Consider the following 23513-nt stretch of genomic DNA (forward strand, 5'->3'; position numbering starts at 1 on the left):
TTAGACAGCTGAGTTCTAGAGGTCACAGAAGTCAAGAAAAAGCAGCATAGTACAGTGGTAAAAATATACTACACATTAGTTGTCACAAGACCTTGGTTCAAAACCATGTCTGACAAGATCTTCTTGTTGACCCCTTGGGCATGTGATGTCACTTTTCTGGTCTCTTTTCTCATCTGTAAAATGAGAGGATTGAACTAGATGACCTCTACGGTGCCTTCCACTTCTAAATCCACGACTGTGTGATCTAAGTGAAGATGACTGGTTTGAGGACAAGAGAAGTCCAAGCTGGAGGCTTAGATGTGGGGATTACACACAGAGAAGTGGTAGTGAACTGAAGGCATGTCTTGGAGGGTGTGCACATTTAGGAGACAGGAAGAGGAAGTGGGAGTGGAAGAAACCAGCAGGAGAGAAAGAAAAGGAGCAGCCTAAATTTAAGGTAGGAAGAAGACCAGTAGCGTGCAGTGCCTCCCCTCCAAAATGAGGCTGTTTATTTTGTCTATATTTTGCTTATATTCATATGCTTACACATTATCTCCCTCAACAAAATGTAGGCTCCCTGAGGCAAAGACTATTTCATTTTTGTCTCCATATCCCTACCACCTAGTACAGCCTGACACATGATAGACAATTAAATGCTTTTTGGTTAAATAATGGTATCTTGAAAGCTGAGGGAACAGAGACTTTCAAGGAAAGGAAATTGTTAATAGCAATGAATGTTACAGATAAGTAAAAAAGTGAGGACTGAGAAAATACTTTCAGCAAAGTAATGGGAAAAGAAGACAGTGGGTATTAAAAAATAGGAAATGGAAGAATTAAATGAAGAAAATCAAGTTACAGAATCATTTGAGAACAGGATTATCACCTAATAAAGATTCTTTTTTTTTTTTTTTTGCTTTTTGGAAGGCAATTGGGGTTAAGTGACTTGCCCAAGGTCAAAGAGCTAGGCTTTTTTGTGTTAAATGTCTGAGGCTGGATTTGAACTCCGGTCCTCCTAACTCCAGGGCTGGTGCTCTATTCACTGAGCCACCTAGCCACCCCTAATAACTAGATTCTAATTGAACTTCCTCACTTTACAGACGAGGAAGGAGCTAAAGATCTGAACTGACCTTCCCAAAGCAGACTCCAAAAGCAATGGTCTTTTCACTCTGCCACTTTTGAACTTTCAGAAAGAAAGAACATACCTGGAAGGCAGAACAGAACCAAGCAAAGCTTTATGGAATGGTGGGACTGAGCCCATATGTAGGTAGAATGGATAGAGAAGATGATGGAGGGAAAGAGCTTGAAAGAGATGGTGGGCAGAAGGGATAACGGACTAGGAGGGACAGCAAAATGTGAATGGGATCCAGGACACAGGTAGAAAGGTACCCTTTCTCTAGGAGTTAAGGCCTGAGATTGAAAGGATTGATAGTCACAGATATTTTGAGATAGAGAGGTAAACAGGGGAGACTGTATCTGATATCCTGGATTACTTTTAGTAAATTAAGATAGGAGAAGCAGCATAGAGAACTGGCCTCTAAGTAAGGAAGACTTGGACAAGTCTTGTATCTGATACATAGTGGCTTGTGACACTGAGCAAATCACAAACTCTGGGTGTCCCCTGGCAAATTACTAAGACTCATCTTCAGAGAGGGTGCAGATCATTTCATTAGTAGATTCAGTACAGATATGGAACTCACAACACCTATGGATTTGCAGATTAAAAAAAAAAGGCAAGGAGGAGGATTATATTATTGGGTAGGGGGGATAATTAGGAACTTAAAAGAGTAGAAATGGGTTAAAATCGTTGCTGTAGGGAACACAGTAAGAATTCAAGTAACATCTTTAAGTATATAATATGTGAAAAGTGCTAAGGACATGAAGGCAAAATAAAACAAGATTGCCCTCAAGTAGTTTACATTCTAGTGGACGGCAGTAAGAAATAAAAAGAATTGTCAAATAGCAAGGAGGACCTGGCTTAAGTATGATAGCATGAAATTGTTGCAGACCCAGCCAGCATGGCTTCATAATTTTTTTTTTCCCAGCAAATCAGAAATGCCCATAGAGTCTGCAAACAAAAGGGGGTAACCCAATGATTAGAATGGTAAGCCCAGCAAAAAGTCAGAAGAAGGGGTTTTAAAGTATCCTGGAATGGATGATTTGAGTCCAAAATGGATAGAAAAGAAAAACGAAGTCAGAAGGGATTGATGGATTGTGGCAATACAGAAAGAAGTAAGGGATCAGAAGTCGAGATGAAGGTGAAGATCAGATTTAGAAGATATCAAGAATAGTATGTCAGGAAAGTGAGAAACGTGCTGATGACCAAGTCAAAGGTATGGCTTTGCCAGCATAGGGCAGAAGTGGACTGATATCCCCCTCATCAGTACCTTGCATATAGGCAGTACTCAGTAAATATCCTATGTGCTTACCTCCTCTCCCCAACTAAATAATGAGCTCATTATTGGAGAACGGAATTCTTGCCTAACACTTCTTGGCTATTTCCCGCTTCCCTCCGCATAGCCCAGCCCACCAGGCACATAGCAGGTCTTCAATGAATACTTGTTGAGTCACATTAAAGACGGGCTGTACAGTGATGGTGGCTTGGAATTATGAAATCACAGAAAGGCGGAGCTGGAAGGTACATTAAGGGTCCACATGGTCCAACCTCCAAATTTAAAAAATGAGGAAACGGGTTCCATGGACATTAGGTGACTCGCCCAAGGGCACACCCCAAGATTCAGGGGCAAAGCAAGGCTAGAACTCAAGGGTCCGACTGAGTGCCAGGTTGTCCGCTCCCTTCCCTATCACATGGGCCGGGGAGTTCTGGATGGGAAGGCCATGGGGAGAGTGAGGGCCGAATCCAAAAAGAAAGACCTCCGGGGGCAGTGGGAGAGGACTCCACACTTCAGTCCTCTGGCTTTTCTAGCCCTGGGCAGGACTGTCGTATCACCAGAAAGAACGTGGGAGGGAAAAGAAGTGCATCAAACTCGGGTTTCTGAAAATCATGATAACGTACAAGTTTCCATCTCTCTGGTACTTTCCTGGGAGAAGGGCAAATACTCTGGCCGGGAAGAAACTACATCTTCCAGAATCCCTCGGGGCTCCAGGGCTCACAGAATTTAACTGACATCACCAACAGCCAATCCGAAAGTCGAGGAGGCACTTCCTGTTTCTATTGCAATCTTCCCCCCCTCCAAAGTTTTGTTTGTTTTTAAAAAGATATCTGGAGACCTTTTTGGTTACCTCAGAGCTGGAAGAGACAGTTTCTAACCCGTACAGTCCCTCCCATCCCCCCGTAAATCCTTCCTGCGGAGACCCACAGATCCAATGGTGATTGGTAAGCTTCAGTGTCACTCTGAATGGGGGCGTGGCAGGGTGCGTGCTGCAAGGGCCGCCTTCCCAGGATGGTGATTGGGCTCACCTGAGAAGGAGGAGGCAGGGGCTTAGCTTTGGCGTTTTGGGGTGGCTGAAGGAGGAGGAGGGAGGAGAAGGCAGCTGAGCAAACTGAATCTCGGGGTACAAGTGTCGGGCGCTGACTTACGTAGTTGAGGGAACATTAGGAGCCCGCGGGAGGGAGGCGGGGCTCTAGGTTGTGGGGCGGGGCGTGTGCTGGAGGTTGGCACGTGACAGGGAATGGGGGGGGGGAGTTGGAGGGTGGCACGTGCTGCTGGGGAGGAGGGCGCGTGCGTGCAGGAGGACCACGTGGGGGCTGGGTACTTGAGTGGCGGGGCGTAGCAGCTGCTTGGGGAGGGGGCCTGGAGACGTAATGAGTACTTCACGGTCCATCCACATCACAGATAGAATTTAAGCACACTGGAAGGTCTTGGGATGGGGGAAGGCAGCCCTGGGTCAGGTGGGCAATATCTACACTGGTAAATTGCATGCGGTAGACGTCATCTCCCGGTGCTGGGGAGTTTCTTTTCCTTTCCCCCTTCCGTTTTTGTCTGTCTATCAGATTTCTGACTTGGAAGGCATTCCCTGTTGGAGTGATCCTAACCCTTCTGTTGCTTGATCGTAGACAAACTCTGGAAAAACCTCCGGGAAATGTCAGAAAGAGAAGAGGAGCAGGAGCCCCAGGAGGCTGGGATGCAGATCTCCAGCCTGGGCAAGACCCGCTGCCCCATGTGCATGGAGCTCTTCAAAGCGCCCAGGATCTTGCCCTGCTTGCACACGTTTTGCACGACCTGCCTCGAACAGCTGGAACCCTTCTCCGTCCTGGTGCTACAACCGCCAGCTGCAGAAACAGCCTCGTGGGGTGTGGGGGTCTGGGATAAGCAGCCGCAGCAGCTGGAGCCCCAGCTTAGCATCCTCTGCCCCGTCTGTGATGCGGAGGTGGATGTGCCTCCCCGGGGAGTGAAGGCCTTAACCATGGACCACCTGGCCATAAACGAGGTGCTGCTCCAAAATCAGCAGGAGGACAGTGCGGGCGTGGTGTGCGACCTGTGCAGTGACAGGGAAGTGGAGAGTCGCTGTCTCACCTGCAAGGTGAATCTCTGCCAGTTCTGCAGCCAGGCTCATAGGTAAAGGAGGGCCGCCCCTGCAGTCCTGGGGCTAGGTAGAGGGCACAGTCCTGACGGGCAAGTTAACCACAGAGAGGAAAGCTTTGTCTTAATAGAGCTGAAGTAGAATCTTCTCTTTTGTGAATTCTACTGAACTCCCAGTTCACTTCAGTGATCATTAAATGCCAGCTGTGTAGAAGACACTGCCAGACCAATAAAAATATCCCTGTCAGAAATCTACAACGTTGTAAATTGAGGAAACTGAGAGGCACAGAGGGGAAATGGCTTGCCTGAGATCACAGCAGGTGATAAATGATAGGTCTGGGACCAGAATGCAGGACTGCTGTTAACACTACTCAGAATACAACCTAGAGGGCTTTTCAGCGTTTATGTTGACAGAAGGCCACTTGGTCAGAAGTCAGCCGGGCATCGGAAGGCTTAGTTTGACTCTTAGTGTGTCCTCTGCTGCTTTGTGACATAGGCCAATGTGTGCTGGCAGCACTTTAGGATGTCTTAGTATTTGGGGGGCAAACTAACTCCTAGATATTTCTGTGCCCCTAAGGGACCTCCCCCACCCCTCTATCCTAACAGTGTTGTAGTTAAGTCATTTCAGGCATGTCTGACTTTTCATGACCCCATTCGGGATTTTCTTGGCAAAGATACTGGAGTGGTTAGTCATTTCCTTCTCCAGCTCATTTTACAGATGAGGAGAGTGAGGCAACAGGTATAAGTGACTTGCCTAGGGCCATGCAGCTAATAATAAGTCAGGGCCTGGGGTTCTGTCCACCTCAGTGTTATATGGCTACAACTACCCAAGTTGCTTTTTGTGATTTTTTTTTTCCCTAATAGGGTCATCTGAGAAATAATGGTTCTTCTTGTCTTTTAATCTGTAGTTGGAGATGATCCTTAATATTGTCTGTCAAACAGACAGCTGACATGACAGCAGGTCCCTCCTGGGTGACTCTTCCTACAGGCCCCCTTCTAGCCCAGGATCAGGCTTGTTTTGTTACTTTAAATGGATTCCTAGATACTGAACATGCTGATGGTTTTGTTTGTTTAGGATTGGTCACTGATCTAAACCTTTCTGTGATATTAAAAGTAACTTATAGGGAAGCTGAAAGAAGGCAGCTTGTGTCAAAGGTGCTATCTACTGTTGGGGGCTCTCCTGGTACCCTTCTGATGTCCATTAGAAGTGTTTGCCAGTGGTAGAGCTCTCTGAGTTCGGAGCAGCTGGACATCAGAAGTGACCGTGCAACAGGGCAAACTTGTACTGGCCGATTTGGGGGAGTAGCTGCTACCCAGAGAAAATGCCCTTCCAGAGCCTTTGGCTCAAACCTTACCTGGATTGATGAAGCACAAGCCACTGTATAATTCGCTTCCTTTGCAGGGTCACTGCTGAGTCATGTAGCACATTTTCCATCTCCTAGTGTAGAGTTTCACTGGAGAGCTCTTCTCCTGTTTGCAGGTTCTTGTTTCAGTTTGTTCTGACGTAGGCTGAGGGGAATAATCCCCTTTACGATTCCATGTGACCTTGTGGAATTTACTGCCCCTTGTGCTTTGAGGTGGCTTTTTTGTTAGAGGCTCAGAGATTTGGGGGTCAGATCTAGAACTGAAATTGCCTAGATTTTATTTTATTTTATTTATTTATTTTGCCTTTTGGAGGGCAGTTGGGGTTAAGTAACTTGCCCAAGGTTACACGGCTAGTTTTTTTTGTGTGTGTGTAGGTGTTAAGTGTCTGAGGCCAGAACCGAACTTGGGCCGGCGCTTTACTTACTGCGCCCCCTAGCCGCCCCCAATTGCCTAGATTTTAGCATTCTAAAAAAACCTGGGACCTAATTTAGAACTTGTCTGTGGGCCGTGCTATAGAGCCTCTGCTGGTGGTCAATAGGGTTTAAATGACTTTTGATCAATAGTGGTGGCAAAGAGACATATTTCAGCATATTGGAAGAAAACATTTCCTAATCAGTTATCCAAGAGTGGAAGGCAATGGGTGTCCGTTACAAAAGATTTTCAAAGAAAGGCTAGATGACTACTTGTCAGCTGTACTGTAGAAGGGGTAATCAGGTATTGATTAGACTGGATAGCCCCTGAGGTACCTTCTGTCTCTGAAATTCCATGGTTACCGTTTTTGAGGCACTTTGTACATTCATTCATTTAGTAAACTACTTTGCATTCTTTTTTTTACTTATTGCGCCTACACATTTATGTCTGATCATGTCAGTCACAGTTTCACAGAATCAGAAACATTGAGTAATTTGACCCAAAGAAATGGTGGAATTGTGTTTAGAACCTGTAGCCCCCTACATTTCACTCATTTTGCGGAGTCATAATCTCCATCTAATATCCTCTCTGTCTGTTTAACACTAGGAGGCAAAAAAAAACTGCTTCCCACCCTGCGGTGCCTATGAAGGACCTGAAAGGATATAGCCAGGTTGGGAGGCCAATTATGTGTTCTGCTCACCCTGCTGAGGAGCTGAACCTGTTCTGTGAGCAGTGTGACCAGCCAGTGTGCCGGGACTGTGTGCTAGGTGACCATTGCGAGCACGCCTATGACTTGGTCAGCAACGCCATCCACAAGCATGGGAACTCCATGCGGGAGCTTCTTCACAGCACCCGGCCCCACGTGAGCACCTTGGAGAGAGCCCTGGCCCAGATTGAGAGCGTGGGCAGTGCCCTCCGGAGCCGCATCGACGCCTTGTCTGCCGACGTCCGGGACTTTTGTGACGGCTACATCGCAGCTATCAGAGAACACCGAGATCAGTTGCTGAAGCAATTGGAAGACCTGCGGATCCAGAAGGAGAACTCTCTGCATCTCCAGAAGCTCCAGGTAGAGCAGCTGCTGGCAGACCTGCGCACTGGGGTTGAGTTCACCGAACACTTGCTGAGTAATGGCTCCGACCTGGAGATCCTCATCACCAAGGGCGTGGTGGTGAGCCGCCTGAAGAAACTCAAGAAGGCCGACTATAGCATTGGCCCTGGGCTGGACGACAGCCTCTGCTTCTCCCCACAGGAGAAGGCTGGCCAGTGTGGTGGCTACGAAGTTTTTGGGGCCATTCTCACCAAAGGGGTTGATCCGGCCAAGTGCACTCTCCAAGGGGAAGGTAGGGGAGTCTTTCTTGTTCACCTTGAGATAGTTTGGGGGGATGGACTCTTCTCACACTGCAGCTTTTGGCCTGGCATTCACCTTGAGGGCATTGCTCTTCTGCCAGTTTACTGAGGCAGAGGGGATCCTAGCTGAGAAATTGGACAGCTCCATCCTTCTTATCTAGTGACCATGGGAGTCAGAGGGAGACGTTTTATAGGACTTCTTTTAGAGGTCAAGAGGTTTAATTTTTTTCACTTGAGGAAAGTAGCTGTTGTCCAGCAACCCAAAGACTGTGCCTTATTTCTCTAAAGTGGACAGGTATGAGAACCAGAGGAGATGACAGCAGTGCCCACACTGTACATCAGAGCAGGGGAGACAAGGAAAGAAATGGGGAATTCTAGAAATTCCATTTGGAACAAGACTCCTTTTTTCCTGTGTTCTGTCCTTAGGGTCAGGCTGAGCTCATACTTACAGAATATTAGAGCTAGAAGAAGCCTTGTCTTTTTACAGATGTGGAAGGTGACTTGATTTTTCTAAGATCACAACTAGTTAGGGGCAGAATTGGGAATAAAATCCAGTTGAAGGTGTGTTTAAAAACTTCTATTTTACAACTCAGTCATCCTTTTTTTTAGTAAAATTTCTTCCATAAGATACTGAAAATATTTGGGGTTGCCCAGCAGCCTGTGGGGTCACCTCAGCCAGTCCATATCTCTAAGACACAGGTTAGTAGGCCAGCAATAACATTTAGGGGGATCTATGGGGAATCCCCAGGAGAAAGCTGCTTCAGGCCAGATTCCTCTGGGATTTTCTGCAGTGACCCAGAATCCCAGGAGGGAGGGGGCTGGGACCAGAGAACGGTGTTCTGGTGGAGTTTAAGTGAGGAACCAGCCTGCTGAAACCCCTTTGGAGTTTTTATTTCACTGTGCCCAGCTCCTCTGAGGACTATATCTTCTAGAGGCATTCCTTCTTTCCTGTTCAGTGATCTGCCCTCCCTTTCTGTGACTTGGGCATTGTTTAGATGCTATGGCTTCTTCCTTCTTTTCTACATAGTAGGAATTTTAATTCCGTATTCACTTTGTTTTCCACATGGCCTAAATCTCCTCCCTACCCCAAGGTAGACCTGGATGAGAATAATAATGATTAAGGTAAGAAGTCCCAAGGTAGAAACTGAACATTTTAGAAACAGGAACCTTAGGGGAAACACTTGAAGAAAAAAAAATTATCCATGGGGCCGAAAGGAGCCTTTTCTTAATTCTTCTGTTCCTATTACACTTTGACTCTTCCAGAAGGGAAGCACATTCATTTGGGGTGTGCTGGTCCTTGGCTTTTCTGGGTCAGTTAAAGTGCGGCATTAAGTGATCTTTAGGTGATCCCTTGTGGTCCTCCCATAAAAGGACAGCAGGGACCAAACCCAAATGCCGAGCGGTCGGGTCCATTTTGCAGTTGGCAAAGTGGGTCTTGAGTCTGTCTTTAGGCTTCAGGGTGGTCCCCGGGCCACATGAGTTTGGATTGGAATTGGAGCTGGCTCAGGAAGCTCCCAATTGCCCAGAGGGTTCGTTTTCTGACTATAGCTTGAGTTCAGGATTCCTTTGGGGTTACCATATGACCAGTCTTTCTAGAGAATTCCTGGAGAGTCTCATTGCCTGAATCTCAGGTTCAGGCTTGGGGGTGGACTTGAGGTATGTTCTATGTCCTAGAACATATCAATTATTATATATATATAGAATTACACCTCAATTCCCTATGGCCTAAAAATGGCTGCTGCATGAAAGTGACTTGCAGTTAGGGGCACTCTACTTCCTGGGGCAGGCACTCAGTGACAGGGTGGAAAGAATGGCCATGGCGCAGGCTGAGAAGGCAGGATGAGGCAATGGTAAATTATTTATTTTTTCTGAAGACTGTGGAATAAATTGCTGTCTATTATGAGTACTTTCAGTCCTTTAACTTTATTCTTTTGCAGTAGTGATTTTCTTAATGCTTACTTCTTCAGACGTCCACAAAGCTTGGGAGAAGCAGAGAGTCACTTTCACCCTGCTCTGCAGAGATATATTGGGGGAACACATGGGCAGAGGAGGAGAGCACATCCGTGTGAGCGTCAGCCATAAAAATAAGAAGGACTGGTTGGTATCTGACAGCTAAGTTTCACCGGTAACACACATTAGAACTGAAAACTCCAGACTGCCAGTGTTTGGGGATATAGGTGCAGTGACCATCATCACATAGGCAAAGCTGCCCTCTGGTGTGCTTTGGAAATTCTATTTAAAAGTGACAATTCCCATGGGTGGGGGTGAGAGTGGAGGTCATTCTTTATCGGTGACATCAGCCCAGGTTCCTGTGACCACATGCAATTTGTTCTCTCTCTGAGATCCCTGTGTCTCTTTAATTTGTGCTGGACTGATGAGCAGTGACTTCCTCCGAGCCCAGTATCTGCTTTGCTACATAATAATATTGAGAGTATATTGTTTGTGTGCCAGGAGAGGACGGAACAAAGAGGAAGAAACTTCTAATAGGAAGAAAAGGATAAAATTATCTGGGATTAGTCATAGAAATGTTCTGGAAATGACAGGGATCTCAGCAATAATTAATACTCCCCCATCCCCCGCTTTTCTTTGAGCTATGAGGCAGAGTGGTGTATTGGAGAGTACTTGCTGGGGACTCGATGGACCTGGGTTCAGTTCCTACCTCTGACACTGTGTGGCCTAGGCAAGTTACTCCCCTCCCTGGAGCTCAGTTACTCCTCTGTAAAATTAGGGAGTTGATAGCTTTAGAAGTAGGTGGCTACAAGGGCTGTCTAATTCAGCCCCTCTAGCTTCCCTCATCTCACCTTTTACAGATGAGGAAATGAAAGACCAGGGAGAGAGTGTGTGTAAGCTCATTGAGTTACTGGGAGTTAGAGGTGAGATTTGAACCCAGGTCTAGGATCTAACTCAGGAGCCTGTTCTACTATATTGTGCTCTATGGTGTAGTTGGCTGCTGAGGTCTCTTACAACTCTAGAGTCTGTGTCAGCTCTGATTTATGGTGCTTGTTCAGACATGGAATTAACTGGAGTAAGTGGTAACTCTCCATTGAGCTGCCTCAGAAAGCCCCCTGACAACAGGGAAGGCTTATATGGTGGATTCTCTTGGCCTTTGGGGACCCCATAGTATAATCAGTTCCTATAACTGATGCTCAGTCACGTTTGAATGAGTCTTTCTTGAACTCTTGTCCCTGTTCAGTGTTCTTAAGACGATGATCCAGGATAACGACAATGGGACTTACACTATTTCCTTTGTCCCTGAGGAGCCTGGCCCCTACACGGTGTGCGTCTGTGTCAGAGGGCAGCACATCCAGGTGAGTGAGTTGGCCAGTGGTGGTTATGCTGCCCTGAGCACCTTCACCATAATAGCCCCCAGCTCTGAGGATGGTTCTTTTCCCATCCTAGACAGACCTCATCCTTCCTTTGTTGGCCACTTTTGAGGGGCTTGAAGTAGGATTACCCTGGTGGTGAATAAAGGATGTGCTTTGGAGCATAGGGTGATGTGGCTGATCATGAGGTCCCACACTCACCGTCTCCTCTTCATTTAGTTCATTCTCAGTCAGGATATTGTGCATCAAAATGTCCATAATGGTGGAAAACAATCTACCAACAAACTAGAAAAACAATCTTTGTCTTCATTCCCCAAACTTGAGGCCTTCTGACCTTACTGGAAGAGTTCAAGGAGGGTTGTGTCCACCCCACTCTGCCCACCTTTATTTGTGTGGCTCCTTATTGGTTTGAGATAGACATGGAGATGGGAGTTGTCTAGTTTTTCTGTCCATAACATCTAAGAACACAGCTGATGGGGATCCTGCATTTTCTCCTGGGTATTGAGCAATGTTGGGTAGATAGGATGTAGAGTTTGGTATAGGATTCACTTCAAAGATTAGAGTTAGCCCATGCAGAAATTAAACTCACTGATAATCATTTCCTGTCCTTAAATGGATTTCTGTTTGCCTTCCTCACCCAGAATGCTGCTCAACAAGGGAATGGAGGAAGGCAGAGTGGTCAGACACAATTCCAGGAGCTTCCAGGGCACCAAATGTATTTAGTATTGGGTCATTAGACATTCTAGGAATTCACAAGATGTGACAGGCACTCACACAAGTAGACCCACTTAACTTGGTTGTGTTGGAATCACTATACATGTTTCCACACTGTGAAATACACCGGGCTCACAGATTTATAGCTGGAAAGAGACCTTAGAGTTAGGAGGGTTCGATGAGGATGACCACGTGGAAAAGCCCAAAAGATCTGGTAGCATTAAAAATAAATTAATTATTTTTGTTGTTTAGCCGTCTTAGTTGTGTCTGACTCTTCATGACCCCATTTGGGCTTTTCTTGACAAAGATACTGGAGTGGTTTGTCATTTCCTTTTGAAGCTCATTTTCCACATGAGGAACTTAAGCATACAGGGTGAAGTGACTTGCCCAGGGTCACACAGCTAGTAAGTATCTAAGGCTGGATTTGAACTTAGGTCCTCCTGACTCCAGGCCCAGCCCTGTATTCACTGTGCCACCTAGCTGCCCCAAATTAGTTACTGTGAATTATTTTAATCGTATTATTTAATCAGCACATAGTCAGGAGTACAAAGTAGCTGGGAGAGGTATTGGAGATAGCTGTGACTCATAGGGAATGTCACTGGAGTTCAGTTGCCCAGAACAGAGCTTAATAATAATTTAAAGTGCCCTGAGGGCTGGTTGTGAAAAGTGGACCAAGGTCTTGCACCCTGCTTAGCATGAGCACACACACATATAGAGGCTTATGTTATTTGGTGGAACAGATTTTACCTCCCTGACTAGATTGTAAGCTTCCTGAGGAGAGTAATCATCCTTGTGTTTCTTCCACAATGCCTGGAACTACTACATGCTAGATATAACTTACTTCCTGGGGTCTGTCCTCTCTTCTGGTTTATTTATGGTTTTGTAGGGCTCGCCATTCACAATGACTGTGAGGAGAAAGTTCCGCCAGCACCAAGGGGTCTTTCATTGCTGCTCATTCTGTTCCAGTGGGGGCCAGAAGAGTGCCCGCTGTGCCTGTGGAGGAACCATGGCAGGTGAGGGACCCAGTGTCCAACCACATGCTCCTCCTTCTCTTCTTCTGCAGCCACTGGATTTGATGACCCATTGATTTAGCCGTGACTCTGGAAGGACAGCTAGGAAATTCTTGTGCCCGTCAGTCTGAAGGGTTCTCCTAAGCTGTCTGAGAACTAGGCTGCAGGTTTGAGAAGTTTCTAGTTATGTTGTGAGGCAGCTGATCCTGACTTTGGTGTGGACCCTAGAGGACTGAGACATGTAAGAGGGGAAAAAAAATTCAGTTAGGCCCCTTCTAGTTCTGCACGTAGAAGGGAGACATGTGAGATGAATGTTGGTTCAGAGATTTCTTTGGCACAGTGGTAGACCAGAGAGTGTGGAATGTCCCCCCCTCTCTTGCACTCACTCATTTTTCTCCACTTTTCCTTGCCTGTCATTCTCTTTCAACCTGCCTTCATTCAGCTTGGTACAAGGGAAAAGTGCTGGTTCTGCAGTCAGAGAACCTGGGTTCTGGTCCTGCCTCTGATTCTTAATTTCCATTTCATCGTGGACGAGTCACTCTCCCTGGACCTCAGAATATTTTTCTGTAAAATGAGGGAGTTGGACTAGAAAGGCCCTGAGGCCCTAGCTATCTCCAGTGCCTCTCCTAGCTGCTTTATACTTCCTGACTATGTGCTGATTAAGTAATAATTCATGATCAAATAATATGATTAAAATAATTCATGATAACTAGTTTGGGGCAGCTAGGTGGCACAGTGGAGAGGCCTGGGTCAGGAGTCAGAAGGACCCGAGTTCAAACCCAGCCTCAGACACTTAGCAGCTGTATGACCCTGCAAGTCATTTAACCCTGTCTGCCGCTCCCCAAAACAAACCATATTACCTTTCACTTAGAGAGAAAAGTTCTGGCTAAAGTTGTTGTTAGTTGACAGATATTAACCTGTTATTGTGAAGATCAGGTGACAATGTTGATAAAGCACTATGTTAATAACCTCTCACGTGCTTCAGCCAGCGATAGCTGTGGACAGTATCTTGACTGTAGTTATTGAATTTAATGTCACACCTTGGCCAATAGCTGGCTCTGGTAAGGGTTGCTTTCAGAGGCTTTCTTTCTGAAAGCTGATGCTTGGTCTCCCCTCCACCAGATCTAGGCTTCTGCTGATCACTTATCAAGAAGCTTTCACTAAGCAGCACTATGTGTAGGGCACAAGGTTAAGTGCTGGAATTGGAGAAAATGAAATATTCCCTCTCCTCAAGGATCTCACATTCTGTCAGGAAAACCATGAACACAGCCGTGGATGGGGAATACAAAGTGCTTGCTCTTAGTAAGCCTCATTCCCATTGGAATTTTTAGAGTCCAGTCTAATTCTCACTCTCGTTTGTGCCCGGCAGGTGGGTACCAAGGCTGTGGACACGGACACAAAGGTCACCCAGGCCGCCATCATTGGTCATGCTGTGGAGGGACAGAGGAGAAGTCGGACTGTTCGCGGAAGGTGGAAGTGGGGAGTTCCCAGAGGAGTCTGGTTAGGACAGTGGCACTCTGAATATTTTGGTGAAAAGGCCAAGTTTGCATGAATGTAAGTTACCAGAAGCGTCCCCAGGCATTGTGGCAGAGCTGCTGAGAAATTCTGAAGAAACCACTAAAATAAATGTGCCTTATTTTACCATCTAGACCAGTGTATGTGTGTTCTGAGGTGATGGTACCCAAATGAAGCTTTGGACTAGGTGGTCTTTGCATCACTGTCACAAAATGTGTCATGGTGTGTCACTGATTTCAAGGGAAAGGCCACAGATTCATGGCTTGGCATGTCTTTACTACTACTGGCTAATAGTCAAGGTATGTTTCTTGCTGATGGTGAATCAAGAGCATTATCTTCATCTCCAAGGGGGCTGTGCTGCTAGATAGTAATCATGAAGAAAGGATATTTTCTAACCTAGAGCTTTGCTTTTGATAGCTGCTGTTTTCAGGCCACTAGAGTGGTTTTAGTCTTGTCCGACTCTTCGTGATCCCATTTGAAGTCTTCTTGGCAAAGGTGCTCAGGTAGTTTCCCATGTCCTTCTCCAGCTCCTTTGATCGAGGCAAACAGGGTTAACTGACTTGTTCAGGATCACACAGCTAAGAGGTTTCTGAGGCCAGATTTGAACTCACCAAGAGGAGTCTTTCCGACTTCAAACCTGGCACTCTTTACCTTACACCACCTCGCTATCCTTACTGGCTAAAAGTCAAGGTTTGTTTCTTAAACTATGAAGGGGTTTTGCTACTACATAATAGTCGTGAAAAAAAAAGGATATTTTCTAATCTAAATAGAGTTTTCCTCTATATAGCTGGACATCTTGGGCTGTCAAAGTTAGAGATATACATACCTTACATGGAACTTGTAAGATTCATTTTGGTTAATAGGAACAGTAACTTGAAAATATAGTTAACCATTTTATGTCCTTGTCGTACAGTTTTCTACTTTGAGGTTGAAAGAAGATTGGTTATAATTTAGCATTAAGCCTGTTTTATACACTTTATCTTGGATGCCTTCTGGAACACATACAAACTAGACTTCTTGCGTGTGCCTTATTTAACAAAATGCTGCCTACATAAAATAATCTAGCCTTTTCACGAACACTCCTCTTACCAAGTTGTTTTCCAAGAGACAATTTATATAACTGCAAGTAGCCAGGACTGTTCTGACTACCTCAGACATCAAGAGAATACCTCCTGGTGAAGAAGCCTGGTTGGATTCATTCTCCTCTCCCACCTGACCTTGGGTTATTAATGAAAGTTCAGAACTTGGAAAATTGAAGGGAGGGAAATATATCATCTACTTCAGATGAGGGTGCATTGGAAATTGTGCAACATTATTTGTGACAACATCCTGCTACAACAAAAAAATCTTTATAAATTTCTAAGCTTTGCAAACCTTCAAGTGCTATATAAATATAGCTAGAATTACTTAATGGAACAAGATGAAGATTTTTCTTGGGTTTTGGTTTTTTTGCTTTTTGGAGGGCAGTTGGGGTTAAGTGACTTGCCCAAGGTCACATGGCTAGTAAGTGTTAAGTGTCTGAGGCCAGATTTGAACTCAGGTCCTCCTGACTCCAGGGCCGGTGCTCTATTCACTGCACCACCTAGCCACTCTGAACAAGATATTTCTTATAAAAATTCAAGTACAAGCAGGAAAAATGGACAGAACTTTAAAATGTTATCTTTATGATTTCAGCTCTCCTTTGTGGCAAAGCCAAGACTTCGTGATTCAGGAAGCTTTCTGAGGGCTTGGCTGCAAATGGTTTCAAGATCAACTTTAATTTGTCAGTATTTAAATACTAATATACCAGGTACGCCCAAAACCTTTAATGTAGTTTTAATCTTTAATAACTTGAGAAGCATAGATACTACAATATACAAAGAAAAATCATTAAAAATTTTGAAATATTGATGTTTCTTATTCAGATTCAACATTAACTGCCATCTTGTGCTGTCACTCTAGTCAATGTCAAACTTTGTTAAAAAAAAAAAAAACTTTCAACAGCTGCTGAACTGTGGCTGAAAGGATAGCATTTGTAATCCAAGGCTTCAGATCATTCAGAGAATAATATTCTGGTACATACATGACAGTTTTGACATGATCCCACTCCCTCCAAAAAAAGTGTCCAAGCAAGAGGACTTCCTCTGCCAATCCACTGATCTGTGAAAGTGTCTAGAAATTCACATGTTAACAGTGAATTACAGGGTGCCCATTTGTTAAAACTAAAATAAAGGTAAGAGAAATGTGAATAATTAAACTTTCAAATCATTTTTTAAAGTTTGTAATAATTATATTTCTGGACTTATTAAAACTTAAGACTGCACTAAGATTTTCAGAATATCCTGTATATAAAAGGGATGTTAGGACAAAGTATACATCTGGTGCTATAGCTGAACTACCAACAAAAGCTTAGCTTCTTTTGAACCTTAAAACAGCAGCACAGCACTGGTGAATGAAAGACAAATCTTCCCCTGTGCCATGGTCCTTAGCCCCTCCCTCCCACTTGCTCCTCTCCTCCCCACCAAGGTTCTGTAGTTACAGGGTTATCTGTCTCAACAGGGAAGGAAAGGACGCTTGGATTAAAGATGCTTAATAACAGAGGAAAAAGTAGGAAACATTCATGCCTTATTCAATTAACATAAAAAAGGCCTTAGTTTTCTTCATTCCAAGTACTGCATGAGGGCAGAAAGGAACCAACAGAGCACATAACCCATTAGCCACTTATTGTATTGTCTTTTATAACATGTAGTTGACCTCTTTTCTATTTATTATGTGTGAGTTAAGTTTTTGGTTTGAATAATACCCAGAAATAGCTTAAAAGCACAATAATCCCTAGTTTTGCATTTCTGTGGTAAGAACTCCTAAAATCCTACTATAATTCTTCATGGTTTTCCTCTAAAGTAGCAGGCCTGTACAATAAAGAACAGTACCTTGTATCGACTTTCTGGTAATGTTAACTTTTATCAGATGATCAAAAATAAAAGCTGTACTTAGTGGTACCCAACACAACTAGACAAGTATCTTTGGGCAGTCTGGGGCCAACTTGGAGCCACTATGCCAAACAGCACCAACAAGAACAAAGAAGTATGACTTGCCAGATGCTGCAAGGCAGCTTTCAATAAACTCCAGTAGATGGACTGGACAGAAGCCAAAGGAAAGAGCTGACGTTTAAAGTTACCTTCCTTTCTTATAGATCAGAATGATCCTCTGCTAATTTCAAGAAGTCTCTTAAAAACATCTGCAAAAGCTGCCATTTTATAACCTGGGAGAGCCAACAGCTTGTTTGTTTGCACGATGCCATAATTTAAACGACTCTCCACTAAAGAGAAGAGGGGAAAATCTCTTTAGAAACAATGTCAAAAACAACTCAAGACACCACCTCACACCTATCATATTGGTTAAGATGTCAGAAAAGGAAAATGACAAATTCTGGAGGGGATGTGGGAAAACAGGGACAGTAGTGCACTGTTTGAAGAGGTGTGAACTGGTCCAGCCATTCTGGAGAACAATATGGAACTATGCCCAAAGAGTTATAAAACCCTTTGACCCAACAATACCACTACTAGGTCTGTATCTCAAAAAGATCAAAGAAAAAGGACCCACATTTACGAAAATATTTATAGAAGCTCTTTTCATGGTGTCAAAGAATTGGAAACTGAGGGGGTGCCCATCAATTAAGGAATGATTGAGCAAGTTATGGTTTACGAATGTGATCATTGTGCTATAAGAAATGATGAAGGGGAAGACTTGCATGAACTGATGCAAATTAAAGGGAGCAGAACCAGAACAATCTACATAGTAACAGCAATACCGTAAAGATAATGAGCTGTGAAAAGACTTAGGAACTCTGACCAATACAGTGATCCAACACAAATCCAAAGAAATAATGATATACAATGACGTCCACCTCTAGGTAGAGAACTGATGGACTCAGGATAGAGATGAAGATTGAAGAATATTTTTCCAGCTTTTCCTCCCCAGAACATGGCTATCTGGAAATGTTTTGTATGACTACATACATGCACACACATGTATAGTATATATGATTATGTATATCATCTATATGACTATACATAAATGTGTATGTGTGTGTATTCATACATACACATACACAGAGAGAGAGAGAGGGAAGGTGTATCAACTGCCAGAACTTCATAGATTGTGATCTAAATAGCAAGAGAAAACTCTGAAATACTGGGGTATCAACAAGATAATATAGCAGGGAAGCTGCCTGGTTAACTTTCTCTGAGAGGCTCCTGCTTCTTTCCTGCCAGGCAGAAGTAGAGTCTGTTGAGACCAACTGTGTGCATGGCCATGTTCTTGGGCTGAGCTAAAGGACACCAGCTCACTCCCATTATCACTAACAGTTTCTTGAGGATTTTGCTAAGTGCTCTATACAACATGATGCACATTTCTGTGAAAGCTGTTAGGAGTCATAACCTTCTAACCCTACCTAAGCATAGAATATCCCTTTTGGTTTCTATTAGCCTTTTTTCTCAGGGAGTTCATACTGATTTACAAACAAATGCTCACTTCCTCAGTTTTCCTGAGTATGACAGTATGACTTCTCTTCTGGGGTTATGGGAATGGGGAGATGAAAAGGTGAAAAGCTGAGAGTGGAGGAGCAGAAACAAAACTGACATGCCTGAGTCTCCCCTTTGTGAGGTCACAGAATATAAGAAATGATGAAGAAGGTTTCAGAAAATCCTAGGAAGACTTACATGAACTGATAGAAAGTAAAGTGAGCAGAACCAGCAGAATAATTTACATAGTAACAGCAATACTATAAACATAATCAGCTGTGAAAGACATAGCAACTTGGACCAATACAATGATCCACCACAACTCCAAAGGAAATCATGATGTAAAAAACTATCCACTTCAAATAGAGAACTGATGTATTCAGGGTGCGGATGTCCAAACAAATTAACATAAGAAGCATCTGAACATTCCCCAGCTAGGTGGTTCAGTTCTTAGGTAGAAAATTAAACACCAAAGAGGATTTTGAGGTCAGCAAGAGTGAGCTTGGTGAAGGATTCCCCAGATCCAGATAGAACCTGTGTGGCTAAATCCTTCTTCCTGGTTTGAAGCTGCGAGATCTTTTCTTCTACTGTGTCCTCACAGACAAACCTAAAAAACCCAAAACATAATGTCATTTTCCTTAGGCTGCATGGGAAAAAAAAACAAACAAACCTGACATAACTTGAAACTGGTACACTATTCTTTTCATGGAAATCTCTGAGAGGTTTTTATTTCTCCAGTTCCTAGGTGACTGACAAACTCTTGACTAAATTCAAGTCATTCCTGAAAAATGTGACTCCAGATGCCTTTCTTCTTTTGAGACCAAAATAGTGGAGGAGGACTGAGTGAGCAAAAGGCACACCTATAAAGTGTAAAAAGTCTAGCTTCCACATACCTTGCTCCATTCTGACAGGTTAAAATGCCACAAAGTGTACTGGGGGTTTAGCCAGGCATAACACTATATCTAGCAATAAGGCTTAGGGACATCCTCTACCAGAATCACACAAAGCTGAGAACATGCTTTGTAATTCAGGCTAAGTGCCAAAGAACTTTTCATTGGCTCCCCTTATTAAAGTAATGCTTGCCTCGATAATCCAGACAGATGCCTGCTTCCTTTTGTGGCACAAAATAAGTACTCTAAAGTTCCCCTAAATTCATTTCCATTTCTTTACTGATTATGAACCCCAAGAATGGCAAGCCTTAGCAACCTGCAGTACAATATAAATGAGATCAACAGCTTTAATTAAGTACCTACAATGTGCAAGATACCACAATGAGAGAGATACAAATGTATGGCTCCTGTCCCCTGGAACAATAATGTAGGGGAGCTCAGAGGCTGAGTTCTGCCGGTAGATGCATAGGAACGCCTTCTACAATATCCTTAGCAAGCGGTCATCCAGCCTCTGCTCTCAAGTTCTCCAGAAGTGGCAGGGAGCCCATTATCTCCTGAGGTAGAGTGGGTTTCAGGAAACACTTCTTGCAGTAGAAAGATATGAGCTAGGTCTTTTACAATGGGTCAAATTTCAGAAAAAGCTGAATGTTAAATGAATATAGAGTCAGCCTGCTGCTGAGGCAAGATGACGTGTGTCCACAACCTTTCATCTGACATAATGGTTGAGTGATACCTGGGCAAGTCACATAACCTGTCACGTCTCTCACAAAACTCTCAGGGGTATAAGTTACAAAATTAACTTGTCAATAGTATTGGGAGAGAGAGTTTACCCCACTAATTAATTCACTTATCCAGAGCTTTTTTCCCCCACCCTAAAATATGAACAGACCCAGATAATGGAAGATGAGTGTCCTAGTAGAGGGGCAATGCAAAGCAATCAACATGCTGAAGGAATAATATGTGTAATTAGTAGCTCAATCTGGCATGGACAGAGCCCATGAAAAGGTTTAGAGAGGGAAAGAAGGCTGGAAAGGTAGTTTGGCACCAGGTTGTGGAGTGTTATAATGCTAGAATAAGGAATTTAGACAGTGTGATGAAGGGAAAAGAATAGTATGTATTTGGAGTCTAAGGATCTGTTTCTGAATCTCAGCTCTGTCACCTCTGTAACTCAATCTCTCATTTGTAAAATGAAGGGGAAAAAATCATGAATTAATTAATAAACCTAGGAAAGAAGGTTTAAAAAAATCCCCAAAACAAACCATCAGCTTTGATTTAAAAAAGGAAAACCAAATTAACTAGTATCAAAAAATGAAAGAGAACTTACAACAAATGAAGAAATAAAAGGTATTATTAGAAACGATTTCGTCCAACCATATGCCACTAAAACAAACAGCTTAAATGAAACAGATGAGTATTTACAAAAATGTAACATACCTAGATGAATAGAATAGGAAACAGAGAATTTAAACAATTCAATCTCAAAGAAATTGAACATCCAAAGGAAAAAAAGGACCAATTCTATTAAACATTTAAAGAACAGTTAATTCCAATATTATACAAACTGTTTACAAAAACAGGAAAATAAGGAATCCTACCAAATTACTTTTAAGATATAAATATGATCTTGAAACCTAAGGAGTCAAAAAAGGAAAACCTAGGGAGTCCAAGAAGAGGAAAAAAAACTATAAACTTCCCTGACCCAAAAATTTGAAGTAAAATGTTAGCAAAGAAGCTAAAACAAGATATCACAAAGATTATATACTATAGCCAGTTTGGATTTATTTCAGGGTTGGTTTAATATTAGGAAAACAATAAACAGAAGCGACCACATTAATAACAACAATTATATCAAGAGATGCAGAAAACACTTTTGATAAAGTATAAACATCCATTTTTGTAAAAACAAAATGGTACCGTGTTTCCCCGATAAGACACTGTCTTATTAGTTTTTTGGACAGAAAAACACCAGAGGGCTTATTTTCAGGGGAGGGCTTATTTTAATGAACATTGACAGCAATTTTAATAAACAGGTAAATGTGAACAAAAAAATGTACCTTTATTCAATAATGAATTCAATAAAGAACAGGATGATGCGCTCACTGCTGCAGCTCTGATTGGATGCAGCTCGGAGCGCGGCGTGCGTTTCACCCGGGGAGGGGGGGAACGGTGCATACAGAGGGTACCGTAATGTAGCGTGTAGCACAGGGGATCACCTTCACTACAGTAGCAATCTCAATAGGGCTTATTTTCGGGGGAGGGCTTATTTTAGAGGAATTTTACACAGCAAGGGGAGGGCTTATTTTCGGGATAGGTCTTATTATCGGGGAAACACGGTATATATCTAAAATGAAGAGCCAGTATTAAATGTAAGGGGAAGTAACAAGATTTCTCATCAAAATAGCAGGATATAAGACAAATCCACACAAATCATCAGCATTTCTGTATAATATGAACCAAATCTAATAGGAAGAGATAGAAATTCCATTTAAAGTAAATAGTGAATATGTAAAATACTTGGGAATCTATCTACCAAAATCCACAGAGGAACTAAATGAATACACTTACAAAACACTGTTTAAGGAAATAAAGATGTAAATAGGTAGAGATATATTAATTGTTCCTGGAGAGGCCAAGCTAATATAAAAAAGTTGACAATATTGACTAAACTAATTTATTCAGTGACATGCCAAATTATCAAATGATTACTTTTTAGAACTAGAAAAAAAATAAAATTATTTGGAGGAGCAAAAAGGTCAAGAATCCCAAGGGATATAATGAAAAAAGTAGGCAGAAAAGGTCTCACCAGAGCTTAAGCTATATTACAAAGCAATAATCACCAAAACAATTTGATCCTGTTTGATAAATCCAATGTGATAAGAAGGACTCACTGTACATCAAAAACTGATGGAAAATTGAACATTTGTCTGACAGAAATTAGGTTTGGACTAACCTCACACCATAACCCAAGATAAATTCCAAAAGGACCTATGATTTTAAACCATAACCCATAAGAGGTCATGACCCACAGTTTCCAATGCACTGAAGGGGTTGGGCACAGAAAAAGTTTAAGAAGCCCTGATCTAGACATAAAAGGTGACATCATAAACAAATTAAAGGAACAAGGAAGAAATTACCTTTGAGAATGATGGATAGGGAAAGAAATCATGACCAAACAAGGAATAGCAAGGATCACAGAAGATAGAGCAAATAATTTCAATTACATAAAATTTAAAAGTTTTTGCACACACCAAAAAAAGAAAACAACCCAATCCTGCTAAGATTAGAAGGGAAACATTTAGAGGTTAAAAAAATGTATCTTTGTAGTAAGTTTTCCTAATAGAGGTATGATTTCGTGTGTGTGTGTGTGTGTGTGTGTGTGTAAAGACTAATTCAAATTTTTAAGAATTAGGGCCATTACCCAATTGATAAACAGTCAAAGGATATGAATAGGCACTTTTTGGAGGAAGAAATTCAAACTATCAATAGTCATATATAAAAAGTGCTCCAAATGACTGGAAACATGAAAATTAAAGGAACTCTGAGGTCCCACCTCACATCCATAAGATTGGCAAAGTTGACAAAAAGGGAAAATGACAAATTTTGGAGAGACTATAGGAAAACAGACACATTGATATATTATTGTTAGAGCTGCGAGTTGGTCCAGCCATCCTGGAAAGCAATTTGGAACTATGCCCCAAAAGTTAATAAACTGTGCAATACTCTCTGATCTAACAATACAACTACTAGGCCTATTCACCAAGGAGATCAAAAGGAGAAGAAAAAGTCTTATATATACAAAAAATATTTATAGCAGCTCTTTCTTCTGGTAGCCAAACAGTTTTTGAACACATACATAAATCATTTCAAACCAACAAACAGAAGGTGGAAGAGTTCATGCGATATCCAGAGAAGGCAGAGTAACCCGTCAAAAAAAAAGAATCTTAGAGGGACTTTGAGTTCTGAAAGATCATTTCTC

The 23513-nt window shown here is 42.8% G+C and overlaps 2 protein-coding genes across 6 annotated transcripts in view; one reads left to right on the forward strand and one right to left on the reverse strand.

Annotated features, from left to right (window-relative positions):
• The first annotated feature begins 352 nt into the window (after positions 1-352).
• Positions 353-14278, forward strand: TRIM45 (tripartite motif containing 45). 5 transcript variants are annotated; one of them, XM_069090243.1, is made up of 7 exons: positions 353-436; positions 3995-4496; positions 6843-7576; positions 9551-9680; positions 10777-10891; positions 12507-12633; positions 14000-14278. In XM_069090243.1, exons 2-7 carry the CDS (start codon positions 4021-4023, stop codon positions 14149-14151), a joined length of 1734 nt encoding a protein of 577 aa, XP_068946344.1. In that variant the 5' UTR covers positions 353-436; positions 3995-4020; the 3' UTR covers positions 14152-14278. The 5 variants fall into 5 exon arrangements, with proteins under 5 accessions (XP_068946344.1, XP_068946342.1, XP_068946343.1 ...); XM_069090241.1 differs by lacking the exon at positions 353-436 and adding an exon at positions 3185-3313; XM_069090242.1 differs by lacking the exon at positions 353-436 and adding an exon at positions 3376-3492.
• A 1666-nt stretch (positions 14279-15944) lies between these two features.
• TTF2 (transcription termination factor 2) overlaps positions 15945-23513 on the reverse strand; it is a 63089-nt gene continuing 55520 nt past the window's right edge. Inside the window, exon 24 of the mRNA XM_069090245.1 lies at positions 15945-19254. Coding sequence (XP_068946346.1) covers positions 19110-19254 — 145 coding nt within the window. The 3' untranslated portion in view covers positions 15945-19109. The remainder of the gene's footprint in view (positions 19255-23513) is intronic.

This window comes from Petaurus breviceps, unplaced genomic scaffold (genome assembly GCF_028583685.1).
Source record: "Petaurus breviceps papuanus isolate PSGF00001 unplaced genomic scaffold, PetGlider_PUasm1.0 186, whole genome shotgun sequence".
Taxonomy (NCBI): domain Eukaryota; kingdom Metazoa; phylum Chordata; class Mammalia; order Diprotodontia; family Petauridae; genus Petaurus; species Petaurus breviceps.